This window comes from Vicia villosa, linkage group LG6 (assembly GCF_029867415.1).
Source record: "Vicia villosa cultivar HV-30 ecotype Madison, WI linkage group LG6, Vvil1.0, whole genome shotgun sequence".
In the NCBI taxonomy this organism is placed as follows: Eukaryota; Viridiplantae; Streptophyta; class Magnoliopsida; order Fabales; family Fabaceae; genus Vicia; species Vicia villosa.
Window position 1 is genome coordinate 4,693,424 of NC_081185.1, and position 18,710 is coordinate 4,712,133.

At 32.1% G+C, this 18,710-nt stretch overlaps 3 protein-coding genes across 4 annotated transcripts; 1 reads left to right on the forward strand and 2 right to left on the reverse strand.

Annotated features, from left to right (window-relative positions):
• Window positions 1-864: 864 nt before the first annotated feature.
• On the forward strand, window positions 865-4,516 carry LOC131608779 (serine/threonine-protein kinase PBL34-like). Of its 2 annotated transcripts, none has more exons than XM_058880319.1 (6): window positions 865-1,480; window positions 1,964-2,298; window positions 2,414-2,549; window positions 2,839-2,975; window positions 3,063-3,186; window positions 3,899-4,516. In XM_058880319.1, the coding sequence occupies exons 1-6, from the start codon at window positions 1,285-1,287 to the stop codon at window positions 4,402-4,404; spliced, it is 1,434 nt and encodes a 477-aa protein (XP_058736302.1). In that variant the 5' UTR covers window positions 865-1,284; the 3' UTR covers window positions 4,405-4,516. The 2 variants fall into 2 exon arrangements, with proteins under 2 accessions (XP_058736302.1, XP_058736301.1); XM_058880318.1 differs by having other exon boundaries at window positions 866-1,480; window positions 2,836-2,975.
• Window positions 4,517-6,029: 1,513 nt separating this feature from the next.
• LOC131611066 (uncharacterized) lies at window positions 6,030-7,019 on the reverse strand. Its single transcript, XM_058883192.1, has one exon. It carries the CDS (start codon window positions 7,017-7,019, stop codon window positions 6,030-6,032), a length of 990 nt encoding a protein of 329 aa, XP_058739175.1.
• Window positions 7,020-8,096: 1,077 nt separating this feature from the next.
• On the reverse strand, window positions 8,097-11,701 carry LOC131608780 (outer plastidial membrane protein porin). Its single transcript, XM_058880320.1, has 6 exons — window positions 11,545-11,701; window positions 11,350-11,417; window positions 10,292-10,402; window positions 9,394-9,480; window positions 9,062-9,270; window positions 8,097-8,668 (listed from the first exon to the last, which is right to left on the reverse strand). Exons 1-6 carry the CDS (start codon window positions 11,591-11,593, stop codon window positions 8,362-8,364), a joined length of 831 nt encoding a protein of 276 aa, XP_058736303.1. The 5' UTR covers window positions 11,594-11,701; the 3' UTR covers window positions 8,097-8,361.
• Window positions 11,702-18,710: the final 7,009 nt, after the last annotated feature.

Consider the following 18,710-nt stretch of genomic DNA (forward strand, 5'->3'; position numbering starts at 1 on the left):
AGAGACACGACCGAAGTCTGACCAAGATACTTATCTTAAAGTTTTATCTGAGGGTTATATCGAAGTCTCGTTTTATCCTTATGGTTTCATCATAAGGATGCCCCTATCGTTTAAAGCACTTCACACTTTATCAAAGCCCTTGTACTTGATGGATTGTATAGTGATATATTTATTAAAGGTCAATCACCCATGAGAGGCGACTCCCACTTATCGTCTACAATTACGGACTATCTCGCACTGAGTGCTCTCTACTCGTCCAGTCATGGGAAACATAGGAAAACACATTCTTCGTTTAGAGAAAAATTAGGGTCAGACGGTTAATCCACGTCTCTCTAGAAAATAGAGATTCAACGATCCACCACTGACTAAGTGGGAGGTTATCATTTTCAAGGAAACCCTAACTCCTGACCCTAGAGCCTCTATAAATATCACATCCCTAGCACAGGAAGGAACATATCATAATGTTCACAAAATATCGCATAAACTCAAAGTTTCTCAACTCATGTGAGTGTGCTCTCTCTCTCTCTGACCAATAACATCACCGAACATGATTACCCATCACCGTAAACAAATTCTAACACCATAGAAAACTACTAAACTTTCTGGTCATCTCCATCCACGTAGAGATACCCCGCATTACTTTTTGACAACTATATATTATAAAAATAAAAACTTACTTAAAAAAAAAATAGAGAAAAAATTGTACAAAAGATAAGCAGCAAAATCATGCATATCAATCAAATTATGAAATAATATAACACATGATTTTCATTTTAATAATTGAATTATTTATTTTACATGAAAAAATAATATTATCTTCTTTAAAGTGCAAAAATGAAAGTCAAACAATTAGGAGGAAAGTAGCAACTAGCAAGTGCTCTTCTCACAGAAAAGCAAATGGCTGTCTCTTTCTCTCTCCTGCCCGTCCTGCCCGCTTTCTCCCTTTCACATTTCAATCCTGCCCGTCCTGCCCGTTGTTGAAATAAAAAACTCTTTCACATGCAAATGCTAATTCAATCTCTCTCTTTCCCACATACATCCTCTTTGGACTCAATTTCCTCAACTGGGTTGTCTTTGTTTTAGTCATTAGTTTCATCCTTTTTGTTATTTTCACTAATACTATGATGTTTTTGTTCTTTTGAGGACGTTTCTAAATTTCACTTCCTTGTAAGATTTCTTGAAGTGGGTCTTTTCTATTTTTGTCTAATTTTATAATTCTGTTCTAAAGTTTGAAACTTTGTGGTGAATTTTGAATATGTAAAAAAATTTGAGTGTTTTTGGAAGATGGGGTTTAGGAATAATGCAATTCAAGCAGGTAGTTTGGATGTAGGGAAGAAGTCAAAGGGAAAGATGAAGAAGGATGGTGGTGATGATGAGAAGGAAATTGGGTGTTGTGTTAAATTTAATTGCTTTGGAAAGTGTATACCTTCAAAATCAAAAGTTGATTCTTCCAAAAGTGGCACCACAAGTGCTTATAGTGGTAATTTTCTTTCCTTTTTATGTTCTAATATTTCTTTAGTTTCTTGAAATGATCTTTGTTTTACATTAATGTTAGGTAGAATTAGAAAGATTTGATTTTAGTCTCGTTAAGTCTGCTCAGTTGGTAGCTATGCAGTGATATCTAATTAGCGCGGATTCGAATCCACGATATCCCACTTATTCAGTGATATTTTGGCCATTTGGTTTTGTCTATCTAGTTTTATCTTTGAGTTGTTAACTTTAGTTAGGTTGTGAGTTAGTTGAAGTGATGCAATTTGTTTTCTTGTAATTTTGCTAATAAAGGAAATTGGAGGGCTTGTTTGCAAACAATTGAGTTTCAAAACAATGATTTGTTGTGCATTACATTACCTTTGGCTAGTAGAACTATGACTATGTTTGGAAAAACTTAATTAAGTGCTTATAGCATAATAAGCGCTTATTTTTAGTTGGATTTAACTGATAATAAGTGTTTTTTTTTTATTAGGGGATAAAACATCTGCATATGAGAGAAGCAAAGGGGAAAGGAGTGCTCCTCCGGGATCGTCGACAACTAGTAATGCAGAAAGTATCCCTTCTACTCCGAAGTTTAGTGAGGAGTTGAAGTTTTCTTCTGATTTGAGAAAATTCACATTCATTGAGCTAAAGATGGCAACGAGGAATTTTCGACCCGAGAGTCTTCTTGGTGAGGGGGGATTTGGTTGTGTCTTCAAAGGTTGGATTGAAGAGAACGGAACTGCACCTGTGAAACCAGGTACTGGACTTACCGTCGCGGTCAAGACCCTCAACCATGATGGACTTCAGGGTCACAAAGAGTGGCTTGTACGAATGAGACTTATATACCTTTTTCTCTCGACTTTTTATTTCATTCATTGAATTTTGTTTGCGTTATCTTTTTTTGTTAACATTCTTGAATTTTGTTTGTTTTCCTTTCCAGGCTGAGTTAAACATTCTTGGTGATATTGTTCACCCAAATCTTGTTAAATTGATTGGTTTTTGTATCGAAGATGATCAAAGATTATTGGTTTATCAATTTATGCCCCGAGGAAGTTTGGAGAACCACCTCTTCAGAAGTATGATATTAACCATACTACTTTTTTTTTGTATATTCAGTCAGCACAGCCGTGATCGTTGGATCGAGATCGAACAATGCAATAAACAAGTAGATTTTGGCATTTCCTAAAATACCGAGCCTGAAATCTGGACTGTTTGATCTCGATCCAACGGCCACTGATGTGTTGACTGTGTGAGATTTGTGACCGCGGCAAATCCAAATACGTTGTCGGGTTCATAGGCTTTTAAAAATTCGTATGCATAAGGATATTTATTGTTTTCTGGTAACAACCATGAATTGTGCAGAAGGGTCCTTGCCTCTTCCGTGGGCGATTAGAATGAAAATTGCACTCGGTGCAGCAAAAGGACTTCATTTTCTCCATGAAGGAGCTCAAAGGCCTATAATCTATCGCGATTTCAAGACATCTAATATTCTATTAGATGCGGTACGTGAGTTTGTTATGGGAAAATGTTTTCAATTATTTCCTACTCTTCCTCAACTTCAAAACATTAAAGAAAAATTACTTTTTTAGGAATATAATGCAAAGCTCTCTGATTTTGGACTCGCCAAAGACGGTCCCCAAGGTGAAAATACACATATATCAACAAGAGTTATGGGAACATATGGTTACGCCGCTCCGGAGTATGTAATGACCGGTTAGTTTCCTCTCTTATTTTTTTGTTTCATAAATTTTAAAATTCATAATGTGATCAACACTCTAGGGTAGGGCTGGCAAACAGGCATGTCTGTCCCAAAAAAAAACGGGGCGGAGCGGGCATAATAGAGGTTGCGAGTCCAAAACCTTGGCCCGCCCCGCAATGCACTCCTAAAGCATAAAAGTTGCAAAATTTATGTTAATGCATGCGCCAGCAAAAGCTTGCTAAAAAGTGGGGCAGGGCGGGTGGCCGTAGTAGAGGGTGCGGGCAAAACGGGCATGCCCGCATGCTGGACTCGTTTTGCCACTCCTACTCTAAGGCCCTCTTTTGATAAACAACTTAATTAAGAGCTTATAGCATAATCACTTATCTTAGAAGTTATTATGTATAAGTTCTATAGCTTGTCATAAATTTAAGCCTCTTTTTTCCCTAGTACAAATTTAAGATTTTGTATCCTTGTAAGGAATTGACATAATAAATGATAAATAGTTGCTAATTGTTTTATACATTTTTTTCCTTTCATATACCAAATTGTTTATTTTGTAAATCTAATTATAGTAGTTAGAAGAATTTTTCGTCGTAAAACAAATACAAACATTGAAATGATACTGTTACAAATAATTATTGTCACTTTGTTTCCTATTTTTTCGAAGATTTGTAGTGTTGCACGCGATCAGTTTTAATTTTGACGTGAACTCGTGATTCTGTTTAGGTCATTTGACATCAAAAAGCGACGTCTATAGTTTTGGCGTAGTGCTACTTGAAATGCTCACCGGCCGACGAGCTGTTGATAAGAATAGACCGAACGGGGAACACAACCTTGTCGAATGGGCGAGACCTGTACTAGGAGAACGAAGATTATTATTCCAGATAATTGATCCTCGTCTCGAAGGTCACTTCTCAATCAAAGGAGCACAGAAAGCCGCCCAACTAGCCGCCCAATGCCTTAGCCGTGACCCAAAACTCCGACCTATGATGAGTGAAGTTGTTCATGCTCTAAAGCCTCTTCAAAATCTCAAAGACATGGCTATCACGTCGTATCACTTTCAAGTCGTGCGAGTAGATCGTACAATGTCGATGCCAAAAAACGGTACGCAAACACAGTTAACATCTTCATCGAAGAAGGGTCATCAACCTATGAGGATATTGTCGAGTCCAAACGGTCAAAACGGTTCTCCGTATCGTCATTATATCAAGTCGCCTAAACCTAATGGATAGGAATTGTGATTTTCGCTCGATAATTCGATTCTCTATTCATTTGATTTACAGAAAGTGCTTGTGTTTTGACAATTGGTTGTGAATTTGTTATACATTTTCCACCTTTTCAGAATGTATTCTTTGTAAAGAAAATGAGTGCATGTTGTTATTATGATTCATAGATATTTACTTACTCATCAGTATATATACTTATTAATGTAATCAAATGTTATTATACTTTGAAGGAGTTTAAATTTATGGATTTAATTTGTAGTTATTATATTCCTCAAGTTATTTTTAGTGTTGGATTAATTGCTTGTTCAAAATGGATTATCTGTGCATTGTAATTTATAACTAAATCGTCTAAATTCGGTTCATTACAATTATTGATCTTCAATTAGACGAAATATGATCTAAAAAACATGTTTGTAAATGGAAGATATTTTTGGTAAGAGAAACTCTTTCTAAGAGATTTAACACTGTTGTATATTTAAGATTGGATTTAAACCTAGGATCTCTGATTAAGAAGGAAGAGACTCTCCCGTCAATTTATTCAAATGCTCTTGGATTAAAAAAATCATTTTTCTTGAAAGAAAAAATATATGCTTTGTAAGTTAGCTAAGGGTGATATTTAAAATTTAGTTTTGCAAATTTAAATAAATTTAAAAAATATTACTTGTGATTTTTTTATTCTCGTGTACTATATTGGTACTCATTAGAAATAAAGAAAATTATATTTTTACCTTTAATTTATTTGTTCTTCATAATATGAAAAATGTAGTAGTGAAATATATAGATATTGCTATAAATAGTGCTCCATACTCTATCAAATTTTTAGATTAACGGATAGTGATAGTAACTTAAAATTTTGTAATAACTACTTTCATATTAAAAATATTTGTTTTAATTATTATTTTTATTAGTATGATTTTTAGAAAACCAAAAAAACAAATTGTGTTTTGATTCAAGTGTTTATTTTTGAAATTTGATAGAATATATTTAAGGGTCATGCTAACGAGTAACGAGTGCCTCCGGGGCATTCTTATTAAATAAAAAAAAATTCTTTACAAAAGTCAATATTTCAATTTTCAATGCATTAAATACACTATTTTTAAAAAAACTTACCACTTTAATCACTTAGTTAGCATTTCCCTATATTTAATTGGAATAATTGTGGTATAACCTTTATAAAATTTTGCAATAACTATTTTGACACTAAAAACATTTGTTTCAACTATTACCTTTGTTGCTATGATTTCAAAAAAAAAAAAAATTGTGTTTTGATTCAAATGTCTCTTTATTTTTGAAATTTGATAAAATATATTTAGTTAGAGTGATTTTAGTATTGTTAGAATAATTTATTTAAAGTGAATATTGAATCCCTCTTCTGTAAATAGATTCTTAAATTAAAATAAAACTTGAAATATTTTAGCGATTGCTCTCTTTTTTATAATTGAAAAATCATCGCAAGGAAAATGATTAGTGATTTAGAAAATAATTGGTAGGTTAAATTAGTGATTTAGAAAATAATTGGTAGGTTAAATTAGTGGTTTAGAAAATAATTGGTAGGTTAACTTATTTTTGCCTTGGTTACCTTTCAAAAAAAAAATAATATGTCTTTTTTTTTTTTTTTTACAAAACCAAACTCAATGCATTTCATTAATCAAATGTTGTTCAATACAAGGAGGAATCAAATGAATGAAACTACGCCTAGACCAAGAATTGGCCGCCTTCGCAAGGGAATGAGCAACCGAATTCGCTTGGCGTTTGATAAACTTCACCTCGAAGTTGAGAAACGCTTGTAACAAGCTATTAATGGACTTGATAATTAAACTAAACTCAGAATCGCCTTTATAATTAGAGTCGATGGCTTGAACCACTCGTTGGGAATCACTTTCGAAAATAACTTTGTCTAGCTGCGAAGATATAGCTCCTTGAATTGCTTCTTTAAGGGCCAAGGCTTCAGCTTCTAAGATAGTAAGGGTGCCAATATCCCAAGCAATACCTGCAAAGATGAAATTCCCAGTGTCATCACGCACACACCAACCCCTATTCGTAGTACCTCTCCGCTTATTAAAACCCGCGTCTACATTGCACTTTAGCCACCCTTCCGATGGCGGGGGCCAATCCAGATTGTGCTCATAGACATTCTCGTTATCTAGATCTTTCTGGGCCTTATACCAATCCTGCCAATTATGAAACGCAAGCAACCCCATTTTTGTTGCTTCCTCACTCTCATTATGCCAAATAAGATCGTTTCTATTTTTCCAAATCACATCTAACATAACTGCAAATCTACCCGCCACTTTTCTATCCTCTGTACTACAAATTTCAAGAATAATGGACTTGACATCGCTGAAAGATTGAGTATGAGAGTCTAAAAGAGATGACAAACCTGAAGATCTCCAACACCCATTAGTCAAACTGCAACCAAAGAACACGTGCCAATTATCTTCAATACTATTCTCACAAAATTGACAATTAGATGGGCAAGGAACATAATGTTGACGCAATCTACTACGTGTCGGGAGGCAATCCGTACAAATTCTCCACAAAACATGTTTGACTCTTGGTGGAGCTTTAATATTCCAGAGACTACACCAATCCTCCTCCCTCCTACCCACACTTTGTCTCATGTGTGACCTCCTCCATAATCTGTAACCAGACCTCACACTATAGACTCCATTTTGTTCTTCTTTCCAGACAATCCGATCTTCCCCAACCTCCTCCAACAAGGGGACATGTAAGATTTCTTCGGCCGCTGTAAAATCAAACCACTCTTATCACCTGACTATCCCATTGCTTAACATTAGGCAACATAAGTTGTTTAACGGATAAATCATACGCACCTTGCTTTTGGGGGCTCATCTAATATGTCTTTTAAACTTATGAGAAGTGGATATGAATTTTGAGATATAAAGAATAAAAGTAATGTGATATAAATGAAGTTGAAGTGCTATCGCAATGATGTGCTTTTGTTTTAATATATTATTATAAATAGATATTACATTAAATGATAATTCATGTAGTGTTGGATGGCCCCTTTTTCTTTAACAAAAAGTTATAGAATGTTAATTCTGTGCATTAAAAACAAAAACGAACAAAAAACAAATATAATATTATAAATATTAATTCAATTTTTTAGAAATATTCTTTTTAATATATAGACAAAAACATTTAGTGCATTTCGATAAAAACAAAAAACATCAAAAGGTGTAAAACTCATCACGTGAGGACCATATTACCAACATCTTTTATCTTGATATGTAGTCTGTTGCTATTCTCCAAGATGTGCTAGTTTGAGGACCATATTGTAACCAAGTTTCATCTGTTAGGTTGTTTGTTTCTAGGTGGTTGATTGCCCAACTCATATTTAAATCTAAGCTGCAAAACTTCTGTAAATCATAAGGCCAAAATTGCATTGCAAAGCAATTTGAGTTGGACTTATGTTAAGCTAAGCAACACAATTAGGTTGAACATGTAGCTATGATGCAGCATTTTGGTTGCTCACATTCCAACATTTTCAAAAACCATTAAAATACCGCAATCGCTTTATATGTAATTTCCAGAAACATGCCTCTTAGGAATGAGAAAAAGACTACACTTCAGGCCATAGCATTCAAGTCCTAATGAAGACACGGGAATGCTAGGAGATAAACAAACATCATCATACCACAAAATATATAAGAAATGCTGCAAAAGATTTACCAAAATACCAGAAAATTTAAAACTTTTGCTGTCAAAACTCAAAGAGTACCAATTCACAATTCAATAAACGAGGCATGTTTTGCCTTTGGGCATTTAAGAGTAACATTTGGTTCATAAAAAACCTATTTATTTTCTCAAGGTTGAATTGCTCAACTGCAAAGAAAACACCTTGAACACTTCTTACCCAAGAAGAGAACTAACATCAATCCGACAAACTATGCTTCCTAAAGCCTACACCTCAGTTTCTTGCCAGGAAGGATCAAAACTAAATCAAGGTTTGAGAGCCAAGCTCAATCCGATCTTGGCACTCTTTTCAATAGCCTTGGTGTCTACCTCACTAGAGATGGTGATGAGTGATTTGGGACGCCATTCATGCTGAATAAGTGCACTTGCCTTGCCTGAGTTGGTGACGCGACCCTTCACTGTGGTCAATGGATCCAATGCATGTTGGGTGCCGAGAGTGAAGGTGTTCTCTTTAGTTGAGAATCTGTGACTGATGTCAACACCAACAGCAGTGTTGGACAGCGGGTTAAGAGCATGATAGTATGAAGCAGACAGCAAGTCACCTTTTTCATTTCTGCACACAAGAGAAGATCACATCAAAATGCATATAAACCCACATATCAAACAACACAAAAACAATAACAGGAAAAAACTCTTAAAATAAATGTGCATTGCTGCTCATCGCCGAAAATAGTGGTTTGTTCAAATTCGACTATGCTACAGTGCTATAGCATTTATTTGAAACACTGTTCTACATAGCACATTAGAAAACAACAGCATTTTGTTCAAATTCTGCTATGCTGAAGTGCTGCAATAGCCTCTAATTGAGAACTTTGTAAATGTGTGGAATAGATTAATTTGAGCACTCCATAACTACCACGTGTAATGGCTGACATTCATGTTATAGGGCAAAATAAATGATACTAGACTGGAAAAACTCAAGCACAGAGGAGTAACAGTTACTTACAGAGTCAATGACCCAATCAAGTCATCTTTGACAAAGTTCACAGCAGCATTAGATTTGGTAAGCTCACCAAGTTTGGTATCAAAAGAAAGATCAGCACCAACAGAAAGAGCATTAGTTCCAATAACACTAGAAAAGTTGACAATTGGGTTTGCTTTCAACCCAACACTGCTGCTTATTCCAGCATATTCGTGCAAGTATTGAAGTTCCACCTGTTTCATGAAACAGAACAAACAATTTACTTCCACGAAGGAATACGATGCAAGAGCTCTTCTATCCGAAAATTCTAAATTTCTAATTACAACGATGTTAAGTGGAATGGTTGATTATCTTACCTTTCCAGATGTTTGCTCGGGAACTTTGAAGCTTAAAATAGCCTTCACACCTGGAGCAGGTTCGTTGACAGTGATAGTTGTGAAAAGCTGGATTGTGCAAGATTAATCAGAATTGAGTGAATTGATCATAAGAATATGAAGGTCATAAATAGGTCAGAGTAATTTAAGATAAAACTAAATTTAACTGCCAAGAGTACAAGAACTTTTGGTCTGGTTTTACATGTAAAGAAAACACAGTTCAAAACAAAAGAATCAAAATTTAAACAAACTTTAATATACCAAAGGAACAATGTCATTTGTACACAGAAAGATGCAATAAGAGAGAGAACAGGTAGATCAACCACAGACTACAGATCCTTAAAAGAGACCCAAAATTTTGCAATCTTAGTCTTAGCCAGACATTTTTTAACATGCATAGATGACATGTGTAAGTTTAAAAAAATATATCTAAATATTTGTTTTGAAATTTTCTATTAAAAACAATTGATCTGGACTCAGCAACCAATGTTTGATAAATTAAGCAGCACTTTAATTAAACCTAGCAAACATAGAATGATGTATAAGTATGTGTACGAATTAGTTTATCATGCAATATAAAATGAAAGTATATAATGGATTGCTACCTATGTCTAGATCTCGGATAAAATATGATTATGTATATGATCTCTGTCAAACTATTCAATGTTGCAGGTAATAGTTCTACATGCTATCCTAAAATATGATTAAACCAACAAACAGAATATTTTGGAGACATCATCCAGGGTGGTAAACCAAGAATCCATCACAATTATTGGTTTTACAATTCTGTACAAGGCATGCAAATCAGAAAAAAAGTATATATGACATTATTGCTAATAGCAGAGAATGATAAATATTGAAACAGGAATGTTAAACTCACGTTAGAACTTGTGTCAACTTTGATATCAGTAGTGATGTTTTTGTTCTTCAGCTGGGTATTAACATCACCCAAAAACAGTTCACCTTTCTTGGTTCCTGAGGATGTTATAGCCTGTATGACAAGATAAAAAGTGAGTATAGGACAAAAATTGCCAAACAGAGGTTTTGAAACTTTATACCATCAACAAGTGGACAATAAACAGAGTTCAAACTCAAAATTTAGCGAGCATTTATCAATTTGTGTTCTATAAATGCCAAACTACAAATAATAAATGTTTATAAAGCATAACTAAACACAAACATATATTCAATGAAAAGGGCAGTGATGTAGTGTAGTGATAGGTAGGGACACAGCAATGCAAATCACCAGAGATAAAAATGAAATTCTTGTATAATGTTTTTCCTTCTACTCACTCTAACTACTATTATAATATACAATCCTGATGGTAACACACTATACACACAACCGTATACATTTTCATGAAAATAAACAATAAATCCGGAAAATCTATTTCTAAAATCTAAAAAATGGTTAAATCTTAAATCCACTTTAATTTAAACTAGGTTATAAAATAAAAATGCAAACAAACACTATAGTCTCTAAATGTATTTAAATTGCAAACATCTCTAGATTCTCTTCAGATTGAATCTTCATAAATAAAATCGGTCAAAGAAAAACACAATCAAGCACTAAATTAACTACCAAAAAAACATATTCAACTAAACACAACTAAAACATAGTTATAATCACACATTCAGTGACCGAAATCATTGTTTACTCGAATAAATTGAAGCGGCCAGTAGCTCAATCCCATCATTCAACTAAAAATCACACAGAAAACAGTGCTCATATAAATCTACAAACCATTCAGCATATTGATAAAAAATACACACATCAAAACGCCAAAGCATCAGAAAGCATGCAAATCCTCCAACTAAACTTTGATTATACTAACATTACTAACATCATTATATTCATACTAACAGAATACAAAACTCAATAAACAAACTAAAAAATGGAGAAAAAAATTAAAAAAAAAAAAAATGAAATCAACTCACAACTCCAGTAGGTGAGTAAGTGCTGATGGTGAACTTCTTGTCACTGTGATAATCCTTGTACAACAGATCTACAAAAACAAGCAAAAATCATCACTAATTTCATCAATCAACCATAAATTTCAAAAAAAAAAAAAAATCGAAAAATTCAAGCAACAGAATCATCGAGTGTGTGAGAGAGAGAAAGAGAAACTATACCTCTGGCTTTCTTGCCGATGTCAGTGTAGAGACCAGGACCTTTCGCCATGGCTGGTTGAATCGGTGGAGAAGAAGGATCTGGGAGAGAAGTGAAGAAGGTGTGAGAGTGAAGAATGAGGGAATGAAATGAATGAAAACCCAAACCCTATATTTATTCTACCCTTTTCTTTACGGACAAGCTTTTTTTTATTATTTTTGTATTTTTTGTCTTAATTGTTATTTATTTGTTTATTTATTTTATTTCTTTTGTTTTTTGCACACGAAATCTGAAAATTTATCTCTACCGTTTGATTCCTGTTTATAAATGTTTATGGACAAGCTTTTATTTATTTTTTGTCTTAATATTATTTATTTATTTATTTTCTTTGTTTTTTTGGACACGAAATCTGAAAAATTATATCCACCGCTGGATCTCTTGTTTGCGAGTTTGCTAATAATAATATTAATAGTTAAATAAAGAAAATATTTTCATTTGTCAACAATATTGTTCAAATATATTACTACTAATTGTTTTAGTAGTCTTTATAATATTATTTTTTTATTTAGATTAAGTGAATTGAGAGTGAATATTGTTTTTTATTTATATGTAAAAAAAAAATTTTAAAATTTATTAAATATTATTTAATTTATTTGGTCATATAATTGATTAAATATATTAACTATTCAATAAATTTAAAAAAAAAAGAATTTTTTAAATAAAATCAAAGTGAATACATTAAAAAATAAAATAAACTTTTGGATTTTTTATGGGTCTAGATACATTATACTTGATATATATACTTTCTCTTTTGTTAGACATTATATTTTTTAATCAATAAAAATAGAATTCAAATATTTTGTTATATGTTATATTTTATTTATTTTAAAAAATATATATTAAAATATTTCATCATATATTATATTTCCTTTTGTCTGTGTTTTTGCTGATAATAATATTAATAGCTAAATAAAGAAAATATCTTCATCTGACAACAATATTCTTTTTAAATATATTACTATTTGTTTTAACAGTTTTTATAATGTTATTTATATTTTTATTTAGATTAAGTGAATTGAGGATGATATATTGTTTTTTTATTTATATACAAAAAAAATATATTTTTTAATTTTTTAAATACTATTCAATGTATTTGGTCATATAATAGATTAGATACAATAATTACTTAATAAATTTAAAAAGTAATTCTGTTTTTAAATAAAATCAAAGTGAATATATTATAAATAAAATAAACTTTTTGGATGAGTCTAAATACAGTGTACTCCATTTGATATAGACTTTTTCTTCTTTTTTGTGAGACTTTATATTTTTTATACATTCAGTTTTTTATGAAAACCTATGATATATTCATTGAATGCATATTTATTCATGATTGCAGTATTTGATTACTTAAAAATATTGTTAGCTTCTAGATTGTGTTTAAAAAAGTAGTAGTAAATATAGTACAATAATTGATTAAAAAAAATACACATCATTTTTTTTTTTGGTATTACACATCATTAAGTCAAAGTGATTGTTTTAAAATTTGGTATTACACATCATTAAGTCAAAGTGATTGTTTTAAAAAAGTTATATTGGTTATATTTTAATTAAAGGGAAATTTTCCGTTGCACCATATATCTTTTTAGAGATTTCTGGTGAAACTTTTTTTTTGTTTTCAGAATTTGGAGATGTGTCCCAGAATGTACAAAATTTATAATTTTTAGTAATTTTAAAAATATACATCAGAAATAACTCAATTTTTTGTGTTGAAATTTTTCGTATATGTATATCCGAAATAACTCAATATTTATTAAAAAATTAAAATCAAATATAATTAATTATATTAATCAAAATATATAATTAAATATATATCATTATAATTAAGATATAATAATAATATCAACCTATTACATATTTAAATCAACATATTATTTTCAAATAAAATTAATTAAAGAAAAAAACTAATATAAATTAAAAATTATAATGTTAATATGAGGATATTTTTAACATGATAATTTTATTGATTATAATGCGTAATGTTGTAATCATTTAAAAAATAATTACTTTTATAATTTAGAAAAAATTGTGATAAATAAATTATTACAAAATTAAAATTTTATTTAATTTCTTTATTCTTTATTTATAACAATTTATATTTAAGTTATTCTTTATTAATAATAACTCACTTTGTATGTTCACCATTATGGTTTATTTTGTGGGTGTATGTGTTGTACATGTATAATTGTCTTTAGTTTGTTTTTTTAATATGTTAGTTTTGATGAATACAAGATGTGAAATAGTTGTTAAAGAAGATAAATCCATAAATCAAATGAATGTTGGTGTTAATAGCTCTTTTCAAAAGTTCTTTGTGATCATTGTTGGTGTTAATAGCTCTTTTCAAAAGTTCTTTGTAATCGTTGTTAAAGAGTGAGTTAATATTAATTTTCTAATAATTCCTTATAATGGCCTATGATTGATTGTAAATTCAAGCATAGAAACTTAAAGTCTCAAACTGAAAAAAGTGTAAAGCTCGTTTGGCTATGCGTTTAACATTTTCGAGTATCATTTAAAATGTGAAATGATAAAAGTAAATCTTAAAGTACTAAGACAATCACAAACGCACAAATATTTTTAAATCCTTTGTAATTTTATTAAACTTCTTGAAGCCTATCGATACATATATGAAATTGATTAAAAAATTACTCTAATCAATTAAGAAAGTTAACTCATTGCCTAATTGATTAAGGACTTTGTCCAATTGATTAAAGCGGGGAAAAAAATCTTTTAATCAATTTAAAAAGCTATTAATCAATTAAATCATATAGTTGTTTAAAGATTTTCTTTTCTAAATTATAATTGTCGCCTTTTGAAGTGTTTTAATCAATTAAAACATAATTTAATCGATTAAATAATTTATTTGCCCCATGGATTGTTTCTTTTTTAGCCAAAAAATTTCTACATAAAGGTGGTTTCTCCTCATTTATTTTCACACCGGGATTTTGAATAGAAACCTCTCTATTGTTTTTCTACTTTATTTATTTTTCACTAAAAAGCTATTTTGAGAGTTGTGTTGTATTGGTGTTATGATTAATCGGCTTTATTCAAGAGTGTGATTCTCTTGTGTAATATATTTTGTAAGGGATTTAAAAGTTGCAAGTTAAACTTTGAAATAAATTGGGTGAAGGTTATTGAGTTAAGTCTATGTAAAAACTTTGTTTATTGTTGAAGGTTTGTGGGTTGATCATGTGTAATAGCTCAAAGTTTTCTTGAAGGTTATTAAGGTTGATCATGTAAAAGCTTAAGTTTGTTTTTAGTGGATCTCTCAAGAAAAAAATCTTCGAAACAAGAGTCAAGTGATTAAGTTGAACATGTAAGGGAAGAAGAGGAACACTAAGAATTATACATGTTCAGTAAAAAAGAAACTTAGCCATATCCCCAAAAATTGATCTTAAGAGTTTCCAATAGTACTTTAAGAGTTTTTAGTAGGAAAGACTCACGAACCTCCTTATACAAGGAAATGATGGTTGATCTTCAACCAAATAATATAAGACGATAGATGTGGGTGTTTGCGTCTTTTCTTCGGAATAATCTAGAGACTGAAATGGCCAATATTCCTTTTCATAGATGCGGATCTTGGAGCTGTTAGTCTTCAAGTTCCTAAATTTTGCAAGATTTTAAACGGCCTGAGCTTACGAACCTTTGGTTTTAGCTAGGAAAACTAGTAACCTAGTGAGATTTTAACACTAGGTTGATCTCGAACCAGTGAAGCTTTTAATATCGAACTGAGATTCAACCTATCTTAGTTTTAATACCAGGCTAACCAAGAACCAATGAAGATTTTAACAACAGATGTGGCTGTTTCAATACCAATGAAAATTTTGAATGCCCCTGTTAGTTGGCATGGACACACTAACACGAGCTAAAAGGTAAATGGCTACTCCACGTCGTTACCTGCACGTTACCAACAGAGGGTAACATTCAAACAGAAGGGGTGAGATATCATTAATTATAAATAAATGTATGATAATATTCAAAGCAAGAGAAAAGATCATACATTGGTCACCACTTCTAATCACAACACTCAATACAATAATTCACATCATATAATCAACTTATGAAACAGTAACAATGTCAACAATCAACCATAACAATATATGTAATTCACAAGTAATATTCTAACACATCATGACAAACATCTCATCATCAAGTCATCACAACAAACATATCTTCATCAAGTCACAACAACATAATCAAATAAGATTCAAATGCAATTCACATGTGACTCGACTTATGCAAATGCGTGTGGTACCATTTGGAGTAAAACTCCCATCGTCTCAAAATTTTCCATTAGGCGCATCGTCGCTATTTTCCATTAAAGCCATCGTGTTTGCCATAAGTTTCAGGCATGCAATATGCAATGGATGCGACTCAATGATGCACATCCACAAATACAACATAACAATACGTCACAACATCGTCTAACCAACAATCAAACATTTTCAATCAAATGTCGAACTTCGACAACAACAAAAAAACCATCATCATTCATAAGAATGTGTCACTTTACAATCACGTTATGTTGCATCACCATCATACAACAATACTTCACTTCACGATAACATTCACAACATAAAGCAATTCAATTCAAGGAAAGGATTCATAAAGATTTCCAAGGATATTCAAAGCATATACAATGGAAAGACATCAGTTAGAGCTTCATGAAAGTTCAAACGGCATTTAAAAACAAGTTACGGTTCAAAAGATACATCATGCCAAAGTTTGAACAAGTTTTACACAACAAGGTCCGCTTACCGACCTTCAAGCGCGCTTATGGAAATATAATTTCAATAACCCCGCTTCAAGCAGACTAAAACAGTAGCGAAATGCAAACCAGGCTCCGCTTAACGGACTGTCTCTACTTAGCGAGCCATCTTTATTTTTTAAAAACAAACCGCATCCGCTTAGCGGACGTGCGATTATGCAGAAAAATCACAGCAATGACAGACATGCGTATTCACTCATCCATCACCCAAAACTCATTTTAAACAACAATTAAACACATATAATCACGAAATCTGTCATCATCTATCATCAAACATCAATTAAAACACATTTCCAATCAAAGATTCATGCATTTTCATCACAAACCCTAAAATTCTACACACAATTCCATGGATACAACACATAATCAAAAATCCACCCTAAGCATCGTCATACATCCCTTTAGCATGAAATAACCCCACCCTTACCTTGAGCTTTAGATTGAAGCCAACTCTAATCTTCAATCTCTTTTTCTCTTCTCTTTTCTCTTCTTTCACCAAAAATCCCAAATGAGCTTCTAATTCTATTTTCCTCTAAAACCCTTGTTTTGTTAAACCCTTACTATCTTCTAATTGCTAATGGGCCCTAATTAACAGCTCTCTAATGTTAATCCTATCATAGGCCCAATAACTAGTCTAATCACCAACTTATGTCATTTACTAGTAAAACTTAATAAATAACATAAAGCCACATAAGCACATATAAACACACTTAATCCACATAATTCACAAATAAAAAATAAAATACGAAATAATAAACACGGGTGTTACAGGTGGCGCGTTACACACTTTAATGCTATGCAGTACTCCATATCAGAGTTGCTTAGATATCTGCCAAGAACTCCTGCAATTAATTCTAAGTCAGGACGTGTGCAAAATATAGCATACATAAGACTCCCCACAGCTGAAGTATATAGAACCTTATGCATCTCTTCTTTTTCAAGATCCATAGTGGGGAAATGTTAGAGACTAAACTTGTCTCCTTTAGCAACGAGTGTGTCTCCTGTTTTTCTATCTTTCATGGAGAATCTATCCAGAACTATATTGTTGAAAGAGTATTGTGGTGTACTTTTCGTTTATATCGTATCCACAGGGATTATTGCGATATCACCGCCGTTCTATAGCCTATTTTGTCTTGAGTTAATGTTACTTTAGTTTTAGGTTTGCAAAAGGTCATTCAATCACTTTAGTAGCAAAGAGTAAATTAATGAAGGTTCTAAGTTAAAGAAAATGCATCAAGATTCGATTTCATCGACCTAAGTTTGTATGTTTCCTTATAAATATATGCTTATGAACTTGCTAACGATCAATATAATTACGTATCGACACCTATATCGTCCGTGTCCGCAACGATATAGCTAGATTTACCGTATTGTTTAACCGACGATTTCTCCACCGTTTAAACAATACAAATAACGTTTTAAAACCGATACTTAGTAAACATCAAACTCTAAATCCATGTCTGCAACTTATAGTTTGAAAGATGATGAGTTAGGTCTAGATACAAACATTGATGTCTCAAACATTTATACCAAAGAAAAAGCTTTAATAAACAAACTAAACCATCTATATTGATCATCACTTGTTCATACACATATATTCACAAGAAAAACATACAAAAGGCTAGGAAGATTACATCTTATCTTGATACAAAAGGGATTTAGCTATCCATGAGAACGGTAGCTTGCACAAGAAGGAAAGGATGAAGATCAACAAGCATCAAAGGCGATTAATCGACGATCAAGGCTTCCAATCTTCAACTCTATGTTTGCTACAGTGTATTATGCTCTTGGTTCTCTCTAAAATATCTCTACATCCCTCTTTAAAGTGATCTGGCTCCTAAACAAATAAACAAAGTTTCGCAGACCGCGCTTAGCACGGTGCAGCCCGCTAAGCGCGCTATCAAAAATTGCTTAAACCGCCCAACCGCGCTAAGCGGGCTCCAGACCTCGCTTAGCGCGGAACTCTCTGCCAGAACTTCCTTCTTTTCTTCAAAACCGCGCTTAGCGGGCTCAACCTCGCTTAGCGCGCTTCCACTTTTCAGCAACTCTTGGCTTTGGTCTTGGAACATCATCAAAATCCTTTTTCCATGGTCCAAGCTTCCAATTATCTGTAAAAACTACAAAATCCAACATAGATTGCAAAGATAAGAACTATTCAACAATAATATAAATATAAGAATAAATATATACCAAATGATAATAAAATACTACTATTAACCACAAAAGACTTGAAAGTTACCAAAAATTACCTAAGATATTTACACAAATTGGTAACTAACAACTCTCCCCAACTTAAACCTTTGTTTGTCCTCAAACAAAAACAAACATAAAAACAAAAACAAACAAAACCAAGAGAGTACAAGC